Here is a 24242-nt window from a genome sequence, read left to right as displayed (position 1 = left end):
ACGCCCGACTACCGCGTGTTCTTCGTTCCTTGGCGACAGCTGCCGTCACTTCCGGCGGTGTTGCTAAGCAACTGCGCGGTTTGCCAAACAGTCCGCAGGTTGGCGGCCTCCCGACTCCGTGTGCGAGTCGCATTTCCAAATCTGAGAGCCCCACGGGCACCTCATCAGAGATGCTGGTGCGGTTCGGAAGGCGCTGTGGACAGGCGAAGGAAAGCACGGGTGAGCTAAACTCGCCTATCCCGGCATGGAGGTTGTTTCTGGCCCGTATGGGTCAGAGATGAGGGTGCCAAGTGAGAGTGCTTAGTAGTCCAGGTGAAATGGACTCCACCAAGTCGAAAGCAGCTCCATGGGCATCGTTGGGTTTGTGTAAATTAGTCACTTTTGCCCTCAGGTTAATTGGGAGGTAGGAAAAGTTTACATAAATAGAGGTGGAGAAAAGACAAGAACTAGGCTGACCCGACTGACTAGCTGGTTCAGTTCTCAAGCTGCACAGTTGCAATTCCAAGATTCCGGAGTTTGCTGAGTTTTCTTGCACTTAAGCGTTATTATTCATTGAGTGAATTGGAATATCTTTTGGAAATATCAATGACCTCATTAAAGGCTTGGCTCTACTGTGAATCTACAGAGTTCTCTTATGAAAGTCTCTGAAGGAAAGTGTCTTAGTTTTCTTATCTCCAAAGTGAAGGTAAGGTCTCACCCTAGGGCAAATGCTTTGATAGAGTGTAAAAAATAATGCTACTTAAGGTAATGTTATTCAGATGACCTGTTATAAAATTTCGTTTTTGGAATACAAGGAGCCTAGTGGGATATCTAAAGATCTCTTTATCAATCCCAACCATTCTAGTTTCTTAAGTCTGTAATTCCCAATTAATGTCATGGTGACAACTAGAACCTTGGGAATTTGGACTATCTTCATGTCAATGCTTGAACTTCTCTAGCAATAAAGCCTCTTGTGCCAGAAGCAAAGTGAGAGCCAGATTTCTCCTCTAGTCAGCAGTGGTCTCCAACCTTTTTGGCATCAGAGACTGGTGCTCCTATGACAATCTAATGCCTGAAGTTCTGAAGTGGAGCTAAGGTGGTGATGCTAGCGCTGGGGAGCGGCTGCAAATACAGATGAAGCTTCGTTCGCTCACCTGCTGCTCACCTCCTGCTGTGTGACCTGATTCCTAACAGGCAAGGACCACTACCAGTCTTTGGCCTGGGGATTGGCCCCCTGCAGTCTAGTGGGTAGGACTAGTGAAGGACTTAGGAGGTAGCGGGAGAGGGTCATGCTAAATAGGAGAGAGACAGTACCCATGTGGCATGTATTGAAAAAACACAATTACTCCAACATAATCACTTTCCTACATATTCAGTACTGCACTAAAAGACTTACATTTACTTGATAGGTGTTTTGTGGTAATTGATCCAAAAGTTTTCCTCTGAGCCTTACTGCTAAATTGTAATCTTCATTTGGAAGAGGATGAAGTAGGAGAGGGGTTCAGATATGTAGACAGCTATCTGTAATCATTACATAAAGATTTAGTGGAATGATATCAGCCAGAGTAGTGGAATAAAAGTTTCCAAAAATCCTCTCCTCTATTAAATCAAAAAGAACACTGGCAAAAATAGTCGAAATCAACTTTTTGAGAACTCAGGAAGTTAACCAAAGGCTTGCAACAATTGGGGAGTGTTTATCAAGAAAAAGCTGAATCTTGGTAACAATAGTGAGTTTTTTGCATTTTAATTTGCTCTAGTCCCCTACTTTTCTCCCAGCTTTATGGTAATCCAGAAAACCACTGAAATCACAGTGAAATCCAGTGCCTCAGCAACTTGTGGAGGGGGCAGAACATGGTTAGATCTCTTCTAAAGCCTATTTCCCAGGTAACTATTATTATTTGACCTGTCTGGTAGTTCCCTGGAAAAGCCTACTCTCAAGGCTTGTCTTTATTTGATCTGACTCAGAGCTCACCAGGTATGTTTGTTAAAAGAATCAATGGCATTTTTTAACATCACAGCTGCCTATGTTAGTGATAACAGTTGGGTACAAACAACAAGATGATCAAGAAACTTAAATACCTGGGAAATGTGATGCCCACAGAGCACTTTGGAAAGCTCCCTATATATTCCTGAGAGTCTAGAAGGTCAGATGCTTGGATAGGGCTAAGCATATGCTCAGGAAAGACCTGAGAATACCTGAAGCTTTCACCTCTGGCTGACTTTGAGGCTCTGTGTAAGAAAGAAGTAAAGGCTAACAGTTATAAACTGTCTGCCTGAGCTTTAAAGTCATGCTCCACCACTCACAGAGAGTTCCTTGGCAAAGGCTGAGAGACTTACTTAAGACATTTAAGGAAACTGTCCAATCATTAGCTGACAACTAAGCTGACAAAGCTGAGATTCCAGTAGCCACATACAACAAAGAATACAGACTTTACATATTTAGTTCAGAAAAATCTACTAAACAAACAGCAGTTGCAACAACAACAACAACTTCTGGGTGTGGGAAGAATCTGACTTCTACAGTTGCCACATATTATTTAAAATGTACAGTTTTCAACAAAAACGACAAGGCATGCAAAGAAATAAGAAAGTATGGCCCATACGCAGGAAAAAAAGTTTCAATAGAATCTGTTCCTGAGGAAGTAGATATTAAATTTACTAAACAACTTACTTATGTAAATTTGCAGCTATTGTAAATACGTTCAAAAAACTAAAAAAAATGTCAAAGGAACTACAGGAAAATATTAAGAATGTTGTCTCACCAAATAGAGCATATCAATAAAGAGGTAGAAATTATAAAAAAGGAACTAAAAAGATATTTTGGAGTTGAAAAGCCCAATAATTGAATTGAAAATTTTACTAAAGGGGTTCAGTAACAGATTTGAGCTCACAGAAGAATCAGGGAATTGAAGATACATCAATTGAAATTATCTAGTCTGGGGAAAAGAAAGAAAAAATAAAAATGAGCAGATCCTCAGAGAAATATAAGACAATAGCAAATATACAAACATTACATATATATTTCGAGTCTTAGAAGGAGAGGAGGAAAGAAAGCAGTAGAAGAAAATATTTGAATAATGGCCAAAAACTTCCCAAATTTGGTGAAAAAACATTAACCTACACATTCAGGAAGCTCACTGATTCTCAATGGTCAACCCAAATTCACAACTAGACATATCATAATCAAACTGTCAAAAGCCAAAGACAGAGGAAATCTTGAAAACAGCATGAGTGAAACAAGTCATATACAAGTGAGCCTCACTAAGATTAACAGCAGGTTGATATGTTCATCTTTTAAAATTCATGGAGCTATTAAGATATTTCCAGGTAAACAAAAACTGAGCAAATTCACTGCTAGCAGATTTGCCTTGCAAGAAATACTAAAAGGAGTTCTTCACAATGCTGTGAAAGGACACTAGACAGTAACTCAAATACACATTAAGAAATAAAGACTACCATTAAAGGTAGGTACATAAGTAAACATAAAAGACAGTATAAATGTATCTTCTGTTTCTAACTCTCTTTCTTCTGATATTTCAACTATAAGAAATACAAATCTGTATTTATGAGCATACAGTGTATGCTTTTTTTCCACAAAAAGACAAATGTTGCCTAGAATATGGAGAAATTGGAACCCTCACACAATGTTGGTAGGAATGTAAATGGTACAGACACTTTGGAAAACAATTTGGCACTTCTTCAAAATGGTGAAACATGGAGTTAAAATTCTACTCCTAGGTATATACTTAAGATAATTGAAAATATATCCACATAAAACCTTATAAATGAATGTTTATAGTGGCATTTTTTCATAATAGCCAAATGGTGGAAATACCCAAATGCTAACAAAATGTGATACATGTATACAATGGAATATTATTCAGCTATAAAAAGCAATCACGTACTGGTATATGCTATAACATGATTGAACTTTGAAAACATTGTGTAAATGAAAGAAACCAGACATAAAAGGCCATATGTTGTATGATTCCATTTATATGAAATGTCTGGAATAGGCAAATCCATAGAGATAGAAAATAAATTAGTGGTCGTCAGGGGCTGTCGGAGGGGAGAATGGGGCAATGACTGTTAATGGAGACAGAGTTCCTTTCTGGGGTTATGAAAATGTTCAGGAATTAGCGGTGATGGTTGCACAGACTTGTGAATAGACAACCACTGAATGTTATCCTTTATGATGGTGAGTTTTAAGATGTGTGAAGTATATCTCAATTTAAAAAAGAGATTTTATAAACCATGAAAAATTTGTTGATGATGACAGGCTCATGGACTGATTTAGATACCCTTAGGTCACTTACAACTGCTTTTATCCCCTCTCTACTGCTTGAGAGTCTGCTTATTCATATTCTTTCTTTTTCTTTTTTTCTGTCCATCTGTCTTTCATGTCCCTTCTATCAGCTGTGACCTGTTTAACTTCTCTAACAGCCACTACTAGTATTGAATGAGAGCCATTGTGAGGAAGGACTCTTGAAATAAGATTACCCTCTGAACTCTGCATCAATCTAGTAGATTAAAGCATGGATATGTGAAATCATCCATAGCTCTGATATCAATCAGGGCTCTCTTGATCTTCAAAGAGATGAGAGAACTTGTCTCAACTTCAGTGGCCTTAGAGTAAAAACCCTTTCCCAAACTTTCTGTGGGTTTTCTTATTTCTTTATGTTTGCCCATTTCTGCTGTTTTTGTGGTTGTTTTCTTTGTTCTCTTCCTGTGTCAGAGTCCATGTAAAGATCTTGAATAAAACATCTCACGAATGCAGTTACTCTGCTGAAGAGTTGGATATCACAGAGGAGGGATCACATTGTGCGCTCCACAGCTTCTGACATCCTCCTCTCTTTCCACTGCTTCCAAAGCCTGCACACCACTGTACGCTGTGTAGGAAGCAGTTGCTGCTGATAAAGGCTATGTGGTCCACCCAGCCCCTTTAGTATTTTTGTGAATTAAGTTTTCTCAATTTTACTTGCCATCTTGAAGAACTGGAACAACTCTTGGGTCAGAGAATATACTAATATGCCTAACAATATGTTAATCAAAATGCAGATGGTTTACCTTAGTGGCCTTTGTTCAGTTAACCTCTGATTATAAGTAACACAAAGTTGAGCCAGTTTAGATAAAACAAAGGAAATATGTTACAAGGCTATATATATATATTTACATATATGTGCATATATATATTTATATATATAACTTTGGTTATAAATGACTTATTTAACTCACTGTAGTTAAAACAGAAGGGGAATATTTTGGCTCACATACTTGGGAATTTAGATATCACTTGATCCAGGACACTGTTTTACTTCTCAGCTTTCCTTGGCTTTATTCTGTACGTAGAGACTTGGTATGTAGTAGGCAAGATGGTGTGGGTGGTTCTAAACTCACACTTTAGTTTATCAACCAACTTCTCACTCCCATCATCTTTAATTCAAACGCTAAGAAGATTCTAATTGATCCTGGCAGCTTTTCTCTCAGTAAATTATTTTTTCTGGAGCCATATGATTTCTTGCTTCTGATTTTCTCTTTACTTTTTTTCATTCTTCTTATAAAATAGTAGAAATAATAATAGCTAATATTTATTGGGAACATATTGTATACTAAGCACTATTTTAAATTATTTACATATATTCATTTAATTCTTATGCCAACCATATAAAGTAGGTACTATTAATATCTCCACTTTGCAATTATGGAATTAGAGGGTTTAGTAATTTCATCCAGATTCTCATAGTTTGTATGTAGTCTGTTTAGAAAAAGTCCAGGTGATTTGTCTCCATAATACATACTCTTACCGACTGTGCTTTACTACCTTTATTATGCCTATGGCCACCCAACATTATTCAAATGAATTTCCTGTTTTGGTGAATTTCCTTCCTATGAGTCCTACCTCCTTAAATAGAAGACAGAATTTATTTTTTCTGCCTCCCTTGTACCTAGGGCACAGGCATGGGACCAATCAGTTGTACACAGGCTAGATTTATATTCTGAAGAGAGTGATATGAAGAAGCAAACAGCATGTCAAATCCATTTTCTGGGGAGAGTGGCAGCAAAGATGTACCAATTTCAGATGTAACACTGGTAAAGGTTCAGATATATGGTATCCAGTGGAGTGAGTTTTAAGTGGGCAAGTTGAGGTGTCTGCTCAATGCCACTTGCCATGAGCCTTCACTGGAATCTCATGATGTGGTTTCTGTGATGTTTTGCATGTGTATCTTCCAAGGATAACTCTCTGGCTACCTAATATCTTTTAATAGATTTCTTTTATGCTTAAACTAGCTAGAGTGAGTGTGGTTGTTTATAATTAAGAATCTCAATTGATTAAAAAGGTAGGAACATTTCTCAGACAGGAGCTGTTATGAGCTCCATTTTGTCATTTAGGATGCTTTTGAATTCATATAACAGAATACCCAACTCAATCATGTTTAAAAATAAGGAAATTTATTTGCTCATATAACAGGAACTCCAGGCTTCAGATCTGGTAGATCTGAAGATCCTCATTGTCCCAGGTGCTTCCTTTGTTTCCTCTTTGCAGTTCACAGTAACAGCTTCATCAAAAAGCTGCTTCCTCCTGTGATCATAGGATGGCTGCCTATCAGACCTTTATGCTTACTTGTTTAGATCTAGCTTGAGAGTCACTCTCAGATGTCTCTCCTAGAAGAACAAAGAAGAACTTTTCCAAAAGTCTCACATAAACCTCTTCTCCTATTTGTTTGCTTATTACAGAAATAATTATTGGCAAGGGAGATGCAAGTATTCTTAAACTAATGAGGCCCAACCTGGGAACCGTAGTCAGTTCTCCAAATTACATTGCCGCTGCTCAGGAAGGGGTTGAATTGAATCAATCAGTCACAATGTCTGTAACTCCCAAAGATGAACATGCCCAAGGTTATCCATTTATAAATTGCTACTTGGTTAACTTTGAAAAATGCTTTTATAACAATCTATTGGGGTAGGTAGTATTGATCTCAACTTTAAAGATGTTGATACCAAGGCTCCCAGAAGTTTATTGACTTGCCCAAGTTTACGCAGTAAGGAAATGACCAAGCAAGGACTCAAATCTATGTCTTCTGATTTCAAGGTGTTGTATACTTTCCTCTTAATCCCAGCTGTTCTTAAGACAACAAGAATAAAATTATTATTTGAAACAATTTCCAGATATCATGCCAATACAGAAATATCTGAGAAAAAATATCACTTGGCTCCTCTTGAAAGTCTTTAATATTCATTTTTTAAACTTTATTAGAAATAAAGAACTCTGAAGATCAAGTTCTCTATCCACTTCTGCCTAGCAAAGAAGATCTCCAGCAGGTTGCCATAATTCCACACAATGAATGGGAAAGGATTCGAGATAGCCTTGATAGTTTGACAAGAAAAGCAGCATGCCTTCGTGCAGAAAGGAAGGCCAAGAAAGAAATGCATATCCGATCCCAAGAAGTGGTAAAACATTGGACTAATACATATGCGGTAAGTATTAACCACCAAGGAGTACATATACATAGAAGACTTACTCTTCTTTTTTAGTACTCATAAATATTTCTATATGTAAAATATAAAAATGCATTGAAATGCATTTTCGACAGTTTTATTTAGGTATAAGTGACATACAATAAACCGGGAATATTTGAAGTGTACAATTTGATAAGTTTTGACATACTCATATACCCCTGAAACCATCATTGTAATTAAGATAATGAACACATTCATCATCCCAAAAAAGTTTCCTCATACCCTATTTTACTTTCACTCTTCTCTGCCTCTCCTATCTTGCCTTTAGGCAACCACTGATCTGCTTTCTATTATAAATTTCACTCTGCACAATTATTTTGAAATTTTTTCATGTTGCATATGTCAGTTATTGATTTTTGTCGTTATTGCTGAGTGATATTTTCTCCCAGTCTGTTGCTTGGCTTTTTATTCCATTACAGTATCTTTCAAAGAACAGCTTTAAATTTCATCAGTTTTTTTTGTATGGATCATTCTTTTAGTGACTTATCTAACTTATCTAAGAAGTCTTTGCCTAACCCAGGATCACAAGGATTTTCTCCTATGTCTAAGTTGAAAATTTTAGGTCTCATATATAGGTCTCTGGTTGATTTTTCGTTAATTTTTTGTATGAAATAAGGTATGAATTGAAGTTTTTTTTTTTTTGCACGTGACTTTCCAACTGTTTCAGTACAATTTGTTGAAAACTATACTTTCTCCCATTTAATTGGCTTTGTACATTGGTTGAAAATTCAGTTGTCCATACATATGCAGGGGGAACTTCTGGACTATCCATTCTGTTCCCTCGATCTATTCATCTATCTTTATTCCAATAACACACTGCCTTAAGAACTGTAGATTTAATAATAAGTCGAAATCAGGTAATATTAGCTTTCTGACTTTGTTCTTTTTCAAATTTGTTTTGGCTATTTTAATGTCCTTTGCACTTATATATGAATTTTAGAATCAGCTTGTGAATTTCTACAAAAAACCAGCTGGAATTTTTATTGAGATTGTGTTGAATTTCTAGATCAATGTGGAGAGAATTTACATCTTGACAGTATTGAGTCTTCTGACCCGTGAACATAGTATCTCTCTCTATTTATTTAGGTCTTATTAAATTTCAGCAATATTTTATAGTTTTCAATGCATAGGTCTTATTCATCTTTTGTCATAATGTATCCCTAAGTAATTCATATTTTAATGCTATTGGAAATGATATTTTAAAGTTTCAATTTGTTATTCATTGTTAGCTATAGAAATGCAATTAATTTTTTTCTATATGGACTTTGTATCCTGCAATATTATTCTTATTAATTCTAGTAACATTTTTGTAGATTCCATCAGATTTTCTATATAGACAATCATGATATCAGAAATTATAATTTTACTTTTCTTTCCAATCTGAATGCCTTTTAGTTCTTTTTCTTGTCTTACTGCACTAATTAGAACTTTCAATGCAATATTGAATAGATGTACTAAGAGTGAAAATTATCACCTTTTCCTTGGTTTTAGGGTTAAAGTATTCAATTTTTCACTTTTAAGTGTTATGGTAGGTACTGTAGATGCCCTTAATTGATTTTAACAAATTGCCTTCTGTCTCTTAATTGCTGTGTATCTTTTTTTTAAACAATTGTTGTTAGATTTTATAAAGTCCTTTTTTTGTGTGTGTGTGTGTGTGTGTGTGTGTATTAAGGTAATTAAAAGGTTTTTATTTTTCATTTTGTTGTGTGGTGAGTTACATGATTGATTTTTAAATGTTGAACCAAGCCTGCATTCCTGGGATAACCTTCTCTTGGTCATGATATATTATCCTTTTGATGGATTCAGTTTGCTAAAATGTTATTTTTGTGTCTACGTTAATGAGGGATATTGATTTGTAGTTTTCTTGAACTGTTTTTGTCTGGTTTTGGTATCAGGGTAATGCTGTTTATTGTTACGAAGGATTGCTCAGAAAGACAGGACATGAAACTACGAGGAACCAAGGCAGCTTATTTTTATGAAGCTTGGATTTGTCTGCCTCTTTCTCTCTCGAACTACATAGTGTCTTTGCTGTGCTTCTCTTTGTGCTGCTGCTAGATTCTCTATCTAAGAGGTATAGTAACCCACAGTTTGGTTCCATGTACCTGAGTGTGAAGCTACTTCAAAGTGGGGATCTTTTCTCTGACTCCTTTTATTATCTCACCTGGGGGAAAACACTGAGAAAAGATGATTCCCACCTCCCCTTTACACTTTCCTATATCATTTCAGGCACTGAGAGGCGGGTTGTTTTCCTATTTTCTTTTAGAATTATTAAAACTATGTGTAAGCATAATATCTGTCCAGATAGTTCTCATCCTTTTTTTTTTTTAAACATTTCATGTTTCCTTTTTTAAAAAAATATTGCATGTTGCAATATACATTATTTATTTTGAGAAAGGTACATAGAATACTTGTGGTACCTTGCTTTAGGAACAGTGTTCATTATTTATTCTCTTTTTTCTAGAAGAGGGAAGAATTATATCATGACTGATAGCATATATGTAATACATGACATTCTGAAAAAGGCAAAACTATGGGGAAAGAAAAACAGATCAGTGATTGTAGGGGCTGCAGATATGGGGAGTGATTGACTATAATGGGCTGAGGGAAATTTTTGGGAGAATGGAACAGTTCTATAAGTAACTGTATGCATTTGTAAAACTATACACCAAAAGGGTATATGCAAATTATATTCTAAAAAATAAAGTCTGATCCCTAAAGGGATAGGGAAGTACAATATATCCCCTATTTTTTTTTTTTTACACAGAAATAGCACACTATACATAATACTTTACACCTCCATGGGTATTAAAGAAGAGGAAATGTAGTAAATGTAATGGAAATATAGTAATAAAAACTACAATATAGGTACAGAGATTGACAAAATAATAGAAGAGAGAGCCTAGAAACAATGCATGTTATATATGAGAATTTGATATAGTACAGAAATGTCATTGCAAATCAGAAGGAAACAGATAGGAATTCAATAACTGATACTGAGGTAATTGGTATATGAAAAAGATAAAATTATGTCTCTATGGTACGGAATATACAAAAATTAATTTCAGCTGGATTAAAGACAAATGTGAAAAGCAAAACAGTAAAACTTTAAAAATAAGTCAGAATATATTCAAGATTTCAGATTTTCTTAAGACGTAGAAAGTATGACCCAAAAATGAGAACAAAGACTTCATCTGACATGAGACATTCTGTAGATTCCTCAGAGTATAGAAGAGCATGCAAAATAATGTTACTGTTGATTTTTAAAAGGAACAAAAATAGTAATAGGTATTATGCAAATATATAAAGGAACTTTGGAAGTAAACACAAGAAACTAATAATAGTGGTTATCTTAGAGATTGCAGATAGAAGTTAAGATTGGAGGGAGTTTCATTGTATACCTTTATAATATTTTGGGGTTTTGAACCATGTAAACATGTTACCTACCTAAAAAAGTCAATTAAAAAATTAACTCATAAGTATAATCTAATGTTTTACTTAATAATATATGCAAATACAATAAAGACTCATAATGAAAGCTCAAATGATCAGATTATAATGTTAAATTATGTAAAATTAATTGAAAAATGAAAACAGAAGACTGCTTTTGTCTTTTTTACAGGGGATGAAAGAACAGAAACTTGAAGCCAAAAAGAAGCGTGATGAAGAAATAGAGGCAGAAAGACAAATTCTTGACGTGGAAGAAGCAATACACAAACAAGGAGAAAGAAAAAAGGCCATTGAATATGCAAAGCAATATCAATTTTACCAGACAGAAAGAGTGAAAAACTTTCATGTACTACTTGGTTTTCTTATATTTTTATATATATTTAACATATTTACACAATTAGACTTTATTTTCTTAAAATACGCAATTTGTTTTGTAGTCCGGACTACTTCTTACTAGAGTCATGAAAGAACGTGATGCACAAATTGAATCTCAGAAGAGCAAAATAAAATCAGATAAAAAATGGGAGGAACAAATGAAACTTAGCATTGAAAAAGCTTTTAAAGAAGAACAGGAAAAAGCAGAAAAACGACGCAGAGATAGAGTGGCTCTTGCCAATGATCATTTAAAACAGTATGTACACATAAATTACCTTTTTTGTACCTTCCTCTTTTTCTATAATGGATATAGCTTTTTTTTCTGATTATAAAAGTAATACATACTAAAATACCTAGTAAGTAGAAAAAATACAAAGAAAGAGGTTAAAAATCACTGTTCACATCACTATTACTCCCTTACCCAGAGATTGGTTACTATTGTCACAATAGTGTTGCATAAGAAACAACCACACAATCTAGTGGCATTCAGCAATAAACATTTATTTCTTGTGTGTCTGTGGGTTGGTTAGGCTTGGCTGGGCAGATTTTCTTCAAACTGCAGAACTGGCTGTGTTTGCTTATTGTTATGGGGAGGGCTCTGATCTGCTCCATGCATTATTCATTCTGAAGTCCAGGATGAAGAGACAGCAACCATCTGAGAGAACTTTTCTTATGATATTGACAGATGCAAGAGAGTGAGCCCAAGCTTGTAAGACCATGGCTAAACTCAAAGGCAAAGGTCAGGGAAATCACTTGGCTTACCCCGAGTCTAAAGCAAGTCACACCTAACAACTGTGCAATAGAGAAATAGACTCCCATAGAAATGGGGAATGAGAGAGTCTTTTTGAACAGTAATCTAATCCACCACAGTAATCCATTATTGTTTTAGTATATAGCCATACAGACTTTTTTTTGATGGTGGTAGTAGAAGGGGTCGGATTCATTGGGGTATAATTTACATTAAAGAAAATTAACCTTTTAAAAAGAATAGAGCTGTATTACCATTTCCGAATCAGGATATGAAACACTTTCATCACCCCCCAAATTTCCCTCATGCCCCTTTGCACTAAGTTCTGTCTCCTACCCTCAGCCTCTAAAGCTGCTTTCTCTGTACAGACGAATCAACTAGGACTCTCCTGTACTAAATTGCCTTAATAATAGCATAGGGGACTAACTGGCTCCTTTAACTGTGTAGTCCTTCATGGCACAGCGGAAGGGAATTTTCCCCTCCCTGAAGTTAAGCGAAGAGACAACAAGAAAAAAAAATTTTGATTGGGCACATATGAAAGAAATGTTTATTCCTCAGTCTTTTTGTCCATTTAAGTGAGTTGTTGATCTGCCTTGTGCCCACCTGTTTGGGAAGGAAAATAGCTAGAGACAGTAGCAGATGGAGAGTAGCAGTGGAGCAGCCCACATAATTGTTGATTGGCTGACAAGGATGCATGGGCAAGTAGACATCTCAGGCTTCAGCTGTCTTGCCAGGATGAGGAGGTTTGGCCGCTAGATGAGAGCACTAAGAATCTGCAATAAACTACTGATGGCAGAAGCTCCTGGTGTTGATGATGGTGGGTCTTAGTGGGTGGATTGAAGAGGTAGAGCTGGAGCTAAATCTCTCAGATCAGAACTCTGCAGTGAGGAGACTGCTTTGGATTATCTGAAGAACTCATGTATAAGTCCTGTGAGAGAACCAGCATTTGATGGCTTACCACTCAGAAGGCATCAATAGCTCGTTAATATTGTCTAAAGGAAGAATGGCAATCAAAGTGGCCAGTTGGATAAAGAAACTTTCGTTCCTCAGCTTCCATCAAACACCATCTCCTGAGGGGTTAGACCCATAGCTTAGGTAGCATCGTCTAGTGCTGAAATTGAGAAGCACTAAGAAGCACTAGGGCTTAGGGACTTTGCATTTCATCATACATTCATTTAGTTACCTGGTTCTTTCTAAAGGAAAGGAACATTTGAATTTAGTGTAGGACTTAATTTTAGTGAGGAATGAATCAAATTTCAAAGAAAGGAAAATATTTGTAATTCTGGGCTAACCAAGATTGGGTTTAGTTTTAATCACTGCTCTTCATATATTTGTTTTTGTCCCCTGCCAAATCTACAATTTCTCTCTTATAGCTTCAGATCATTCCAGGTTAGAATATAAGTTATTTCTTTAAAATATAACCTATTTTTCTGCTTTGCTCTCAATTATAATTATGGTTTTGCTTTAGAATAAAGGAACGTGAAGAAGAAGAAGAAAGAAGGAAAAAACATAAAGAAAAGGATGCTGAGGAAATAAAGCAACAGCATTTATTATATGAAATAGAAATGAGAAAAAAATTAGATAAGAAAAAAGAAGAGATAAATGAAAGCAGGAGACTGTTTTTTGTAAGTTGAAAATATAGCATTTCTTCAAAATATGTACAAAGTCCAATGCCTAACATTTAATATATTTTTTAATAAGCAATAGTGAAGTAGAAAGCAAGTTGCTATTAAGTTGAGTTTCTGAGTATACTTTGGTGGAGCAGTATTTGCTATGGTTTTATATGGATGTTCATGTATATGAACAATAAAGGGAGAAGAGAATTAACTTTTTTTCAAAGGAATTAATTTTCTTATCCTTAAATTGAAAGTTGTTGTGAGGAATGAATGGGGCGATATATGTTCAGTATTTGCTGCACTATTATGTACTCAGTAAATGGTAATTATTTTATGGCTGTTGCAATTTATTTTATTTTGTAATTTTTACATTTTTTTAAATTAGTTTTTATTCTTAAGTAATACATGCACTGAGTTAAAACGTCAAATAATACCAAAAGGCTTCACCCCTTCTGCTTCTTTGCTTCACCCCTTCTGCTTCTCAGAGGCAACCACTTCTGAGTTATTTTAGCTGTTTCTTCTGGTATAAAATTATATTCTAAATAACCTATATATTTAAAAAATATATATAAAGTTCTAAAGATATGTATCTTGATTCGTCAGTTCTAGACCTTTTCTCTCTTTGTCATGGTTGTTGTTGAGGATTTAGCTCAACTGAAACAGCTTCTCTTTTTTTGGTTTGCTATTCTTGGAACATAGATGGTTTTGGTCCTTAAGGTTGCCTTGTGGCCCTGAATGACTGTTGTAGCTCCCACCCTCACATCCACATTGAAAGAAGCAAGAAGGAAGAAAGGATGAAGAACAAAAAGAGAGTGCCCTATCTGTTCTCCTTTTAAGGAACTTTTCCAGAAGTCCCACTTGACAATTTCCATTAAATCTCATTGGTCATAATGTAGTCACACCTAGCTGAAAAGAAAGCTTGTAAATACAACCTTTTAGCTGAGCATGATGAACAAAATCTGGGTCTTGCTACTGATGCAGAAGAAAGAATCTTGGGTAGACAATAATCGTTCCTGCCATTTTTGTTTTTTGTTTGAGAGTTATCTTCAACTTTGTCTTCAAGCCTTCTTTGAATTTTTAATTTTATCAAAGTTTTAATTTCTAAGAGTTTACTTGTAATCTTATTGTTCCTTTTATACAAAATCTTATTCTTGGTTCGTGGATGCAATATTTTTATCTCTCCAAGTCACTTTGGAATGGGACAGACCATGTTTTGAATCCTGACTCTGCCACCTACTAGTTAAATGAGTCTGGTGGGGAGAATAAGGAATAGGTAGATAGTGGATGGTGTAAGAACACTTTATTCTTTTAAATATTTTTAATGTGTGTGCCACGTGACCATATTAACTACTCAAACATTAAATGAAAATTGTATCTATTCATTGTATTTTTTCTGATTATAGAATTATTTTTAATTGCATAATTTTAAAGAAATTAGATACTTGCAAAGAAATACAGAAAAACATTAAGAAGATGTAAAACTCATCTATAATTTCATACCCCAGAGATAACTACTGTTAACATTTGATACATTTCTTCTAGTTATATATACATTATAAAGTTGTACTTATATATATTTGCAAAACTAAAATATGCTATGTGTTTTATATTCTGCTCCCCGTCCTACTTACCAATTATATTATTTGTATCCTTCTCATGTCACTGTGAATATAGCTTATTTAACTATTTCTCCATTATTGAAAATTTAGAGGTTGTTTTTCAACTTGTCACCATTATAAATAACTGAGATGAAGTACATGGTACATAAAAGCTAATGCACATTTCTGATGATATCTTTGGGACAGATTTCCAAGAGAGAAATAACTGGGTCAGAAGCTGTGCCCATTTGACAGATTCTTATTAGATATTCATCTGTTGAAAGATATTTTTCTTTGTGATAGGATAATACACAATTTTTTTTCTCCAAGGAACATATGAATGATAAAAATATCATCAAAGCCGTAGAACAGCAGCACCAAGAGGAGGAAGATGAAAAGATTAGGAAATTTATCAAAGCAAAAAAGCGTCTTACACAAATGGCAGAAGAAAAAGAAGCTGGAGCACTCAGGTAAGCTTTTAAAATGATTTATGTTAACAAAGTACTACCTGAAATTATTAATAAATTATTAATAATTAATTAGAAGTTGTGATATGAGAGTTGCCTTTAGGAATAAAGGTCTCATTATTTTACATATGACTAGGGCTTTTAGTGACATAATTTCAGTTTGGGGCATGTGAGTTGGGTTCCCTTGGAATATTGAGGACATCTGTTTAGTAAATGGTTGGAAATACTGGAAATCTGTGCTCTAGGAGAGGGGTATGAGTTGGAGATGGCTTTGTGAGCCATTGATATGTAAGTGATAGTTGCAGCTGTGGATACAGGTGACCTAAGCTAGGGTGAATAGGTAAGAAATGAAGGTGGCATGGTCCCTAGAGAAGCCCATATTTAAGGGTCAAATGGAGAAGGGAGATAATGTGAAGACCAAAGAATAATTTCTAGAGACTGGAGGAAAACTGGAGAAACAGCAGAGGAGGAGAGTTTCAGTAAGAAGAGAGCACTCATCAGTGTTAGATCAAGAGAGGGATTAAATGAGATGTTTAAATAAAGTGTTTATCAGATTTGGAGGTCATTGCTTACTTTAGTGAGCAGTTTGGGATGACATGAGAGAGGAAAGTAAGAAGCCAGTTGCAGTACCTTGTGTTTCTGTCTATTATCATGCTTTTCCCTAGTGCAAAATCCTCTGATGGCTTTATATCACAGTTAGAGTCTCTGCTACAGCCCATAAGGCTTTACCCCCATCCTAATTCCCAGCCACCCCAGCCTTATCTCTCAGACCTCATCTCTTACTATTCTCTGTTTCTTTTGCTCTTCGTCCTTCACCCTGTCCTTCCCTTAACTCTTTCAGATCATTACTCAGTGTGTTCTCATTGAGGCCTTCCCTGACTACCTTAAGATTACAACCCCACTCCCCACATTGCTTATTTTAAGATTTCAAACCCAGTCCCTACATTGCTTATTTAACTGCTTTTTTCCTTCATTGCATAAAATAACACTATTTTAATTATTTGTTTTGTTTACTGTTCCCCTACCCCGCTATAATAAAAGCTCCATGAGTGCAGAGATTTTTAATGTTTTTATTGTTATGTCCCCAGCACCTGGAATAGTGCCTGGCACATAGTAGGCAATTAATAAAAGTGTTTAAAATGTTTTTGAAAGCCTAGATAAAATGTCACCTTTTCTATGAAGGCTTTCTTTTTTTTTAATTTGCTCATATCATTTTCCAGCTTTCTCATGGCATTTATCATTTGTTGCATTTATAGTTATTTGCATGAATGTCTTTTCTCCACTTTAGATTGTAATTTCTTTGAGGCATGCACTGTGTCCTTTCTTATTGTTCCTCCCATGTTGCTTTGCAGATTTACTCAATAATTTACTGAGTTTGTCACATCAAAATTTAAAAGTATTTTTTGCCCAATCTCCTAAATAAAAATGCCCCATTCCTTTAAAAAAAATACAGTAATCTCCTCTTACCCAGTTTCATGGATTGTGAGAGGATAGATTTATTCAGAATTTTGATAACTTTTACTAGATATTTTGCAATTTTATTTAAAGAAAAGCCTCTGATTTATTTTTAACCTAAGCCGACATGAAACAGGATAATATAATACTGTGTCCTTTCTTATTGTTCCTCCCATGTTGCTTTGCAAATTTACTCAATAATTTACTGAGTTTGTCACATCAAAATTTAAAAGTATTTTTTGCCCAATCTCCTAAATAAAAATGCCCCATTCCTTTAAAAAAAATACAGTAATCTCCTCTTACCCAGTTTCATGGATTGTGAGAGGATAGATTTATTCAGAATTTTGATAACTTTTACTAGATATTTTGCAATTTTATTTAAAGAAAAGCCTCTGATTTATTTTTAACCTAAGCCGACATGAAACAGGATAATATAATAAAGTATCTTAAAATATTTTTCATTATAGAGAATTTAAACACTATTTCCTATGCACACCCACATATAAGAGACCATATTATATGTATTACTCCTTTTGGATTTTTAGAATAGCATTCTCACATGATAGTATTCAATCTGATAACTGAGATGGCCACTAAGTGACTAACAGGTGGATAGGGTATATAGCGTGGATATGCTGGATAAAGGGATGATTTGTATCCTGGGCGGGATGGAGTGAGATTTCATTACACTACTCAGAGTGGTGTGCAATTTAAAAATTATGAATTGTTTATTTCTGGAATTTTTTATTTAATACTTTTGGACCATGGTTGACCATGGGTAACTGAAACCATGGAGAGCAAAACCACAGATAAGGGGGGACTACTGCATACTTTATTCTAAAAATGAAGTATTAAAAAATAATTTGCACTTAAAACAATCAATATATATAAGGAGCAATGGGATTCCTTCTAGTTTTATAAAAGACTATATAAAACATCTTACTCAGATTATATTGGCTCCATAGCACGACTATTCACGATTTGACAAGTGACAGTTATTTTGTTATAGGATAATGGAGGAACACAGAGAAAGAATAAATAAATTCCTGGGCGAACTAATAAAAGAGAAACTTGACAATGAAGATTTGATTATTGCTAGAGATATTGCAGAAGCTGAGGCTGAATGGGAAAAAAGAGAAAAAGAGAAATATGAAAAAAACAAAGCAGAATTAAAAGCAATTGCAGAATATAGAGACATTGTGGTAAGCAATTCAATTATGATAAATAAAAATAAAAAACAAATTTAAGCCCTTTTCACTGTGGTTTCCACAATCCCTCTGCCTCTCTGACAAAAAAATAGCAGATTTGAAAAACAATGTATAAATTTTCTTGTATTCTTGAAATCAGACCACAAGATGACATGACAATCAATTACGAATAATGTATTTATAGATGCCAGGTAATCATCTCTTGTTTCAGAACCATCTGAAATGCAAAAATTCTTAATCATTTAATATACTTTTCATTTGAATGTTTTTAAGGCAAATCAAATAAAAATCACTCTACTGCATTTCTATATTTCTTAGTCCTTCAGAATTTCCTATATGACTATCTTAGCACTTAAATTTTTAGAATAGGTTATACATATTGTAGCAATAAATTTTTTATCTACAAATATTTCTCTACCTTAGGAAGATATTCCTTTTATGGCCCTATATTTTTGTTTTAAACTAATATCATTCTGTTCTCATTGTGTGTTTCCTGATATTCGAGAAATAGAATAAAACCAAAGTAAACTGGGCACATGGGAATCAGCTCAGGTGCCTACAATTTTCTGCTCTTGCATTGCTCCTCGCTGACTTTCTGCTTGGAGCTTTCTGATTCCATGCCTTGTTTAGAGAGCACTGGTTGCTAAAAATGGTTTTAATGTTTTCCTTTGTCTTTTCACATCAAGATGAAAAATAAAGAGGAAGAAGAAAGACAAAGAAAAATAGAGGCTAAAGAACAATTGCTGGCTATCAGGAAAGCAGATCAGATTTTCTGGGAGCATGAAAAGGAGAAAAAACGCAAAGCTGACAAGGAACGTCGAGAAATTCAAGATGCCCATATTCAGCAAATGGTAGTTATTCCTAAATGTTTATACTTAGTTTAGGAATAAATATGTAATATAGAGTTCATGCCAGTTTTCTGTTTCCCAAGCAGCTTTCTTTGTCAAGTAAGATCAGATAGTCATTATGGTTATGACACAATAAGATATATAAGAAATGTGGAGTTAGTTTGTTTTTATCTGTATTGAAGTTCCCATACTAGGCTTGTCTTTTGCACAAGTATTTACCTTTCTTTGGTGTCTATTGTGCTTTAGTAAATATTGAAGAAAATATGAATGCCATAATGCTTATTTTCTTCATTTTATTTTCCCCTCTCTTTATTGCTATAACCCAGAGATTATGTTGATTGGGATCTTGTAGTTTCATATTTGAGCTGAGTAGGGGTACCAGAGATTTTAGAACACGTATTGAGGATCTGGCATTCAATTATTTGTGAAAAACTGTTTTCCAAAATGGCTGTACCATTTCCCATCCCTACCAGCAATGTATATGAAAACAAGTTGCTCCATATCCTAACACTTGGTATTGTCATCCTTTGATTTTAACTCTTATAGTATAGTGATATCTCGTGCTATTTTGCATTTCCCTAATGACTAAAGATATTGAACGTCTATCCATGTTCTTTTTAGCCATTTGTGTGCCTTCTTTTGTGAAGTGTCTATTCAAATCTTTTGCTAATTATTTAAATGGGTGGTTTGGTAGCTTATTGAGTTTTATTTTTATTTTATTATTTTATTATTTTTTAATGCAGTAAAATATAGATAACATAAAGTTTGCCATTAAACCTATTTTTAAGTGTATAGTTCAAGGGCATAAGTACATTCACATTGATATGCAACTATCACTACTATCCATATCCGTAACTTTTTCTTCATCATACAATGAAACTCTGTGCCCATTAAACAGCAACTCTCCATCCTCCCTTCCTCCCAGCCTCTGGTAACCACTGTTCTACTTTCTGTCTCTCTGAATTTGATTATTCCAGATATCTAATATTAGTAGAATCATACAACATTTGTGCTTTTCGTCTCTTATCTCACTTAGTATAATGTGTTCAAGGGTCATCCATGTTGCAGCATGTGTGAGAATTCATTCCTTCCTAAGGCTGAATAATATTGCATTGTATGTATATACCATATTTTGTTTATTCATACATTCATCAGTGGACATGTGGGTTGTTTCCATCTTTTGGCTTTGGCAAATAATGCTTCTGTGCACCTTGGTATACAAATATCTGTTAGAGTTTCTGCTTTCTTTTGTTAATATACCCAGAAATGGAATTCCTGGGTTATATGATAATTCTGTGTTTAATTTTTTTTTAAGAACCACCATGCTGTTTTCTACAGCAGCCATACCTTTTTACATTCCCACCAGCATTGTTCAAGGATTCCATTTTCTCCAGATTCTCCACAAATTGTTTCCTGGGTTTGTCGTTGTTGGTTTTCTTGTTGTTTATAATAGCCATCTTAATGGTATTCCAAAGAACAGCAAATTCACAATTTCCTCCAGACTTTTAATTTTTGCTAGGCTCCCTGGGGTCTCTTATGTAAATGTGTAGTTTGATATCAGCTAGTCAGGGAAGTCTGTAGTTTATTATCTCAGCCTTTCAAAACTGTCTCACTTCCAGAATCTCCCCCTTAAATTTCTAGCTGCTTTGCTACCCAGCCCAAATTGAGTCTGCCATTGTTGTCCAGTAAATCTGTAAGTTTTCATCACCTGAGCTGGAGGGATGGCAATGCTCTCCAGACAAGTATGCCATAAACTTGCAGTTCCTACCCAATTTAGCAGCAGTTTTTCATGTGAAAACACTTCTCAAGTATTTGCCTGTACATGGTCACTTTCTAATGTTCTGAAATGTTTGATTTTAATAATTAATAATAAAACTTGCTACCTGTAGAGGGGAATTTGCCAGCCTCCTCATGCAGCCTTTCTAAGTAGGATCTGCCATATTATACTGAAGCAAATCTCAGAGATCATATCATTTTATTGATGTATGTTTCAGTATGTATCTCTAAAACTCAGGGACTCTTTAGAAGTTAACGTAATAACCATTCCATTATCACATCTAAAACAATTAATGTCCAGAGTTTAAATTTCCTCTAAATTATCTTATGAATACTTTTTAAACTGTTGAATCAGGATCATATAAGGGCCATATATTCTATTTGGTTGATGTCTCTTGAATCTCTTTTAATCTATAACTCTTCCTCCACCCCCATCCTTTATTTAAGAAATTAATTTCATATCCCAACCTCTTTTTGTCTTAAGTTCTCCCTTCTTGTCTTATGTGTCTTACAGTTTATTTTTTGAAGAAACTGGGTTGCTTGTCTTTTAGAATTATTAGTCTAGATTTTGCTGGTTGGATGGATCCCTGTGGTGTGGTAATATGTTCCCTGTATTTCATGTAAAATCTAATTTAGGTCAGATTCAGATTCAGTTTTTGGGTAAAATTTCTCATAGGTGGTATTGTGTACTTCCTTTAGAAGGCACACAATGACTGTTGTCTCACTTTCTGTGATACGAACAAACAGCCTTTGGTGATCATTGCCTAAATCTCTTAATTCATGAGGTGGCAAAATGTTGATATTCTCATTCCTCCTGGTTCATTTGCTGATGTCTTCAAGAAACTTCATGATCAGCAGTTTGGTTTCCTTGAGGTACAATTTTTAAAGGAAAGGCAGGTAAATACTTATTTCTTTTATTTTCCAGTTTTCAAAATAACTAGCTCTCTAGCATCCTTTGAAAAGGTACTTGTTACTTTACCCCCTTTGGTTATAAATTTTAGGACTTTAACCAATATTTTAAAAGTTTCTTTATGAATCTATTATTTCTTAGTCCATATCAAATTCGAGGCACCAATCATATGAATTATGTAATCTTTTCCTTCCATTACCATTTTCTTTCTGTACCTCAAATGTTTCTCCCAATTCCCTCAATATCTTTCTACAAGCTGCCACAAAATCAACATATCGCAATTGCTTCTTAAGCCCCACATTATAGTATTTTACCTTTGATGAAATAATTTTTAGCCTTTTTTGACTTTTTTAAAGCTTACTGAATGTCATTTTCTATTTTTTCAAACTCCTGGTATTCTGTCACCAATCCAACAAATAGCATATAAGCCTTAATTTTGAATTCCATCACTCAGTAATAAAAATTTGGTATTCTGTATTCAGATGGTTGCTCTATTTCCTCATAAATTTCAATTTATGGTGGATATCAGGTTTAGGGTACTATTTTATGCTAAAGTATTGGTAACTGATTTTGAAAAATATTTTCATGAATATTAAATATATTCATAAGTAGACAAAATCACTCAATTGTTGACAAACTCAGCATTTCTTAAAATGCTGCTGAGGACAAAATGAAAAGTTGTCAACCAAAACTTCATTGTCAACCAAAACTTCATAGAAATCTTTAAAAGACTTTAAAATCACCTCATATAATATAAAAAGTCAAAAGAACAATGTTTTTATAAGTATGAACAGTTAAAAAATTTTATGAAATGTTGATAGATTGCTTATTTGTTCCACCCAGCTCCTAATCAGCCTACACTGATAAATGTTATTTGTTCCAACTGCAAATTCTTGAGCAAGAGAGAATGTAATTAGTTTAACTTTTTCATTGCCAATCTAATCTTACGTGGCTGGGTCACATGATATATTCGGGACTTATGAGAGTGGGTTTGAATGAGTTCCTTCAGAGTAGTGGATGGGTGGGGACAGCAATTGGTATGTCTTCTATACCTGCCAAAGTACACATTATAAATGGCAGAAACAGGGTTCTAAACTTGGTTATTTGGCTTTTAGCTAAATTTCGTTTTTAAATATTTTACTATATTGTTTGTTTGAAGATGTATCATCACATAAGACTATTAAGGTAAGTCTCATTGAGCTACGAGTTTTAAGCATGATGCTATTGTGAGAAGCTTGGGAGAATTTCTGAAAATTATAGTATGTAGTTATTAAGTCAACTTGTCAAACATCAGTGAGTTTAGAAAATTTTATCTACAATTTGAAATGCTATGTATATTTAGAAAATTGATCTTGTTTACCAATGTGAATTGTATTTTCTTTTTTTCCCCAATAGGCCAAAAATAAACTTAATGCAAAGCAGGCAAAACAAGCAGAATTAGAGTATTACAGACTTACTGAAGCTCTTGTGGCTGAAAAGGAAAAAGAATTTCAGGATTATGCCAGAGAAGTAATTGAGCTTGAGTCTGATTCAACAAATAAATATACTTATCCTCTTATAAAAGCTGTACAAGAAGGACCTGGAGGTGGCCGTGGACCAGTTTTTGTGGACAGAGGTGGATTAAGACCCAGCTATCAGACAACTGATAACACTGGAGTCCAGCTCCCTTTTTATAACTCTCAAGGATCAAACTATACTAATTTTCAAAAGACTAAAGGAAGGCTAGGTTTTACATGGTAGAAAAAGGTTTATTTTTAAGGTTGAGAGACTAATATGAACTACAAATATAAGTGAATTATATGCTTATAATTTGTTAATAAAGCTGCTCTTCGTCTAAGTGCAATTGTCTGATCTTCACTACTCAAGGTTAATTCACTTTTTAAAAATTTTGATTATACACAACACAAAATTAAGAATTTTATGCATTTAAAAATATGTATTCAGTGGCATTTATATTCATAATATTTTATAATTTATAACCATTACCATTATCTAGTTCTAGAACCTTTTCATTGCTCCAAATGGAAACCCTACAGGCACTCCCCATTCTCCCTCTCCACAGCCCTTGACAGCCACTAATCTGCTTTGTCTCTGTGGACCTGCCTGTTTTGGATATTTCATATAAATGGAATCATACTGTGGTCTTGGTTCTGGCCTGTTTCATTTAGCATATTTTCAAGACTTATCTATGTTGTACCGTTAACACTTCATTCCTTTTTATAGTTGGATAATATCCAATTGGAAGTATTTCTTCTCTTCAGAAATTTATGTACTTATCATTCAGTATTTACATTTTG

At 34.5% G+C, this 24242-nt stretch overlaps 1 protein-coding gene across 4 annotated transcripts; it reads left to right on the top strand.

The window, feature by feature from the left end:
• CCDC173 (coiled-coil domain containing 173) lies at positions 1-23788 on the top strand. Of its 4 annotated transcripts, XM_025039504.1 has the most exons (10): positions 1434-1863; positions 7235-7455; positions 9393-9568; positions 11117-11290; positions 11382-11575; positions 13536-13692; positions 15612-15751; positions 18213-18405; positions 19098-19262; positions 23341-23788. In XM_025039504.1, exons 4-10 carry the CDS (start codon positions 11120-11122, stop codon positions 23683-23685), a joined length of 1365 nt encoding a protein of 454 aa, XP_024895272.1. In that variant the 5' UTR covers positions 1434-1863; positions 7235-7455; positions 9393-9568; positions 11117-11119; the 3' UTR covers positions 23686-23788. The 4 variants fall into 4 exon arrangements, with proteins under 4 accessions (XP_006921235.1, XP_015451982.1, XP_024895272.1 ...); XM_006921173.3 differs by lacking the exons at positions 1434-1863; positions 9393-9568 and adding an exon at positions 1-219; XM_015596496.2 differs by lacking the exons at positions 1434-1863; positions 9393-9568 and adding an exon at positions 99-219 and having other exon boundaries at positions 7281-7455.
• Positions 23789-24242: the final 454 nt, after the last annotated feature.

This window comes from Pteropus alecto, unplaced genomic scaffold, assembly GCF_000325575.1.
Source record: "Pteropus alecto unplaced genomic scaffold, ASM32557v1 scaffold3, whole genome shotgun sequence".
NCBI lineage: Eukaryota > Metazoa > Chordata > Mammalia > Chiroptera > Pteropodidae > Pteropus > Pteropus alecto.
Note: the sequence above shows the minus strand (reverse complement) of the source record. Positions and strands in the feature narration are given on the sequence as shown.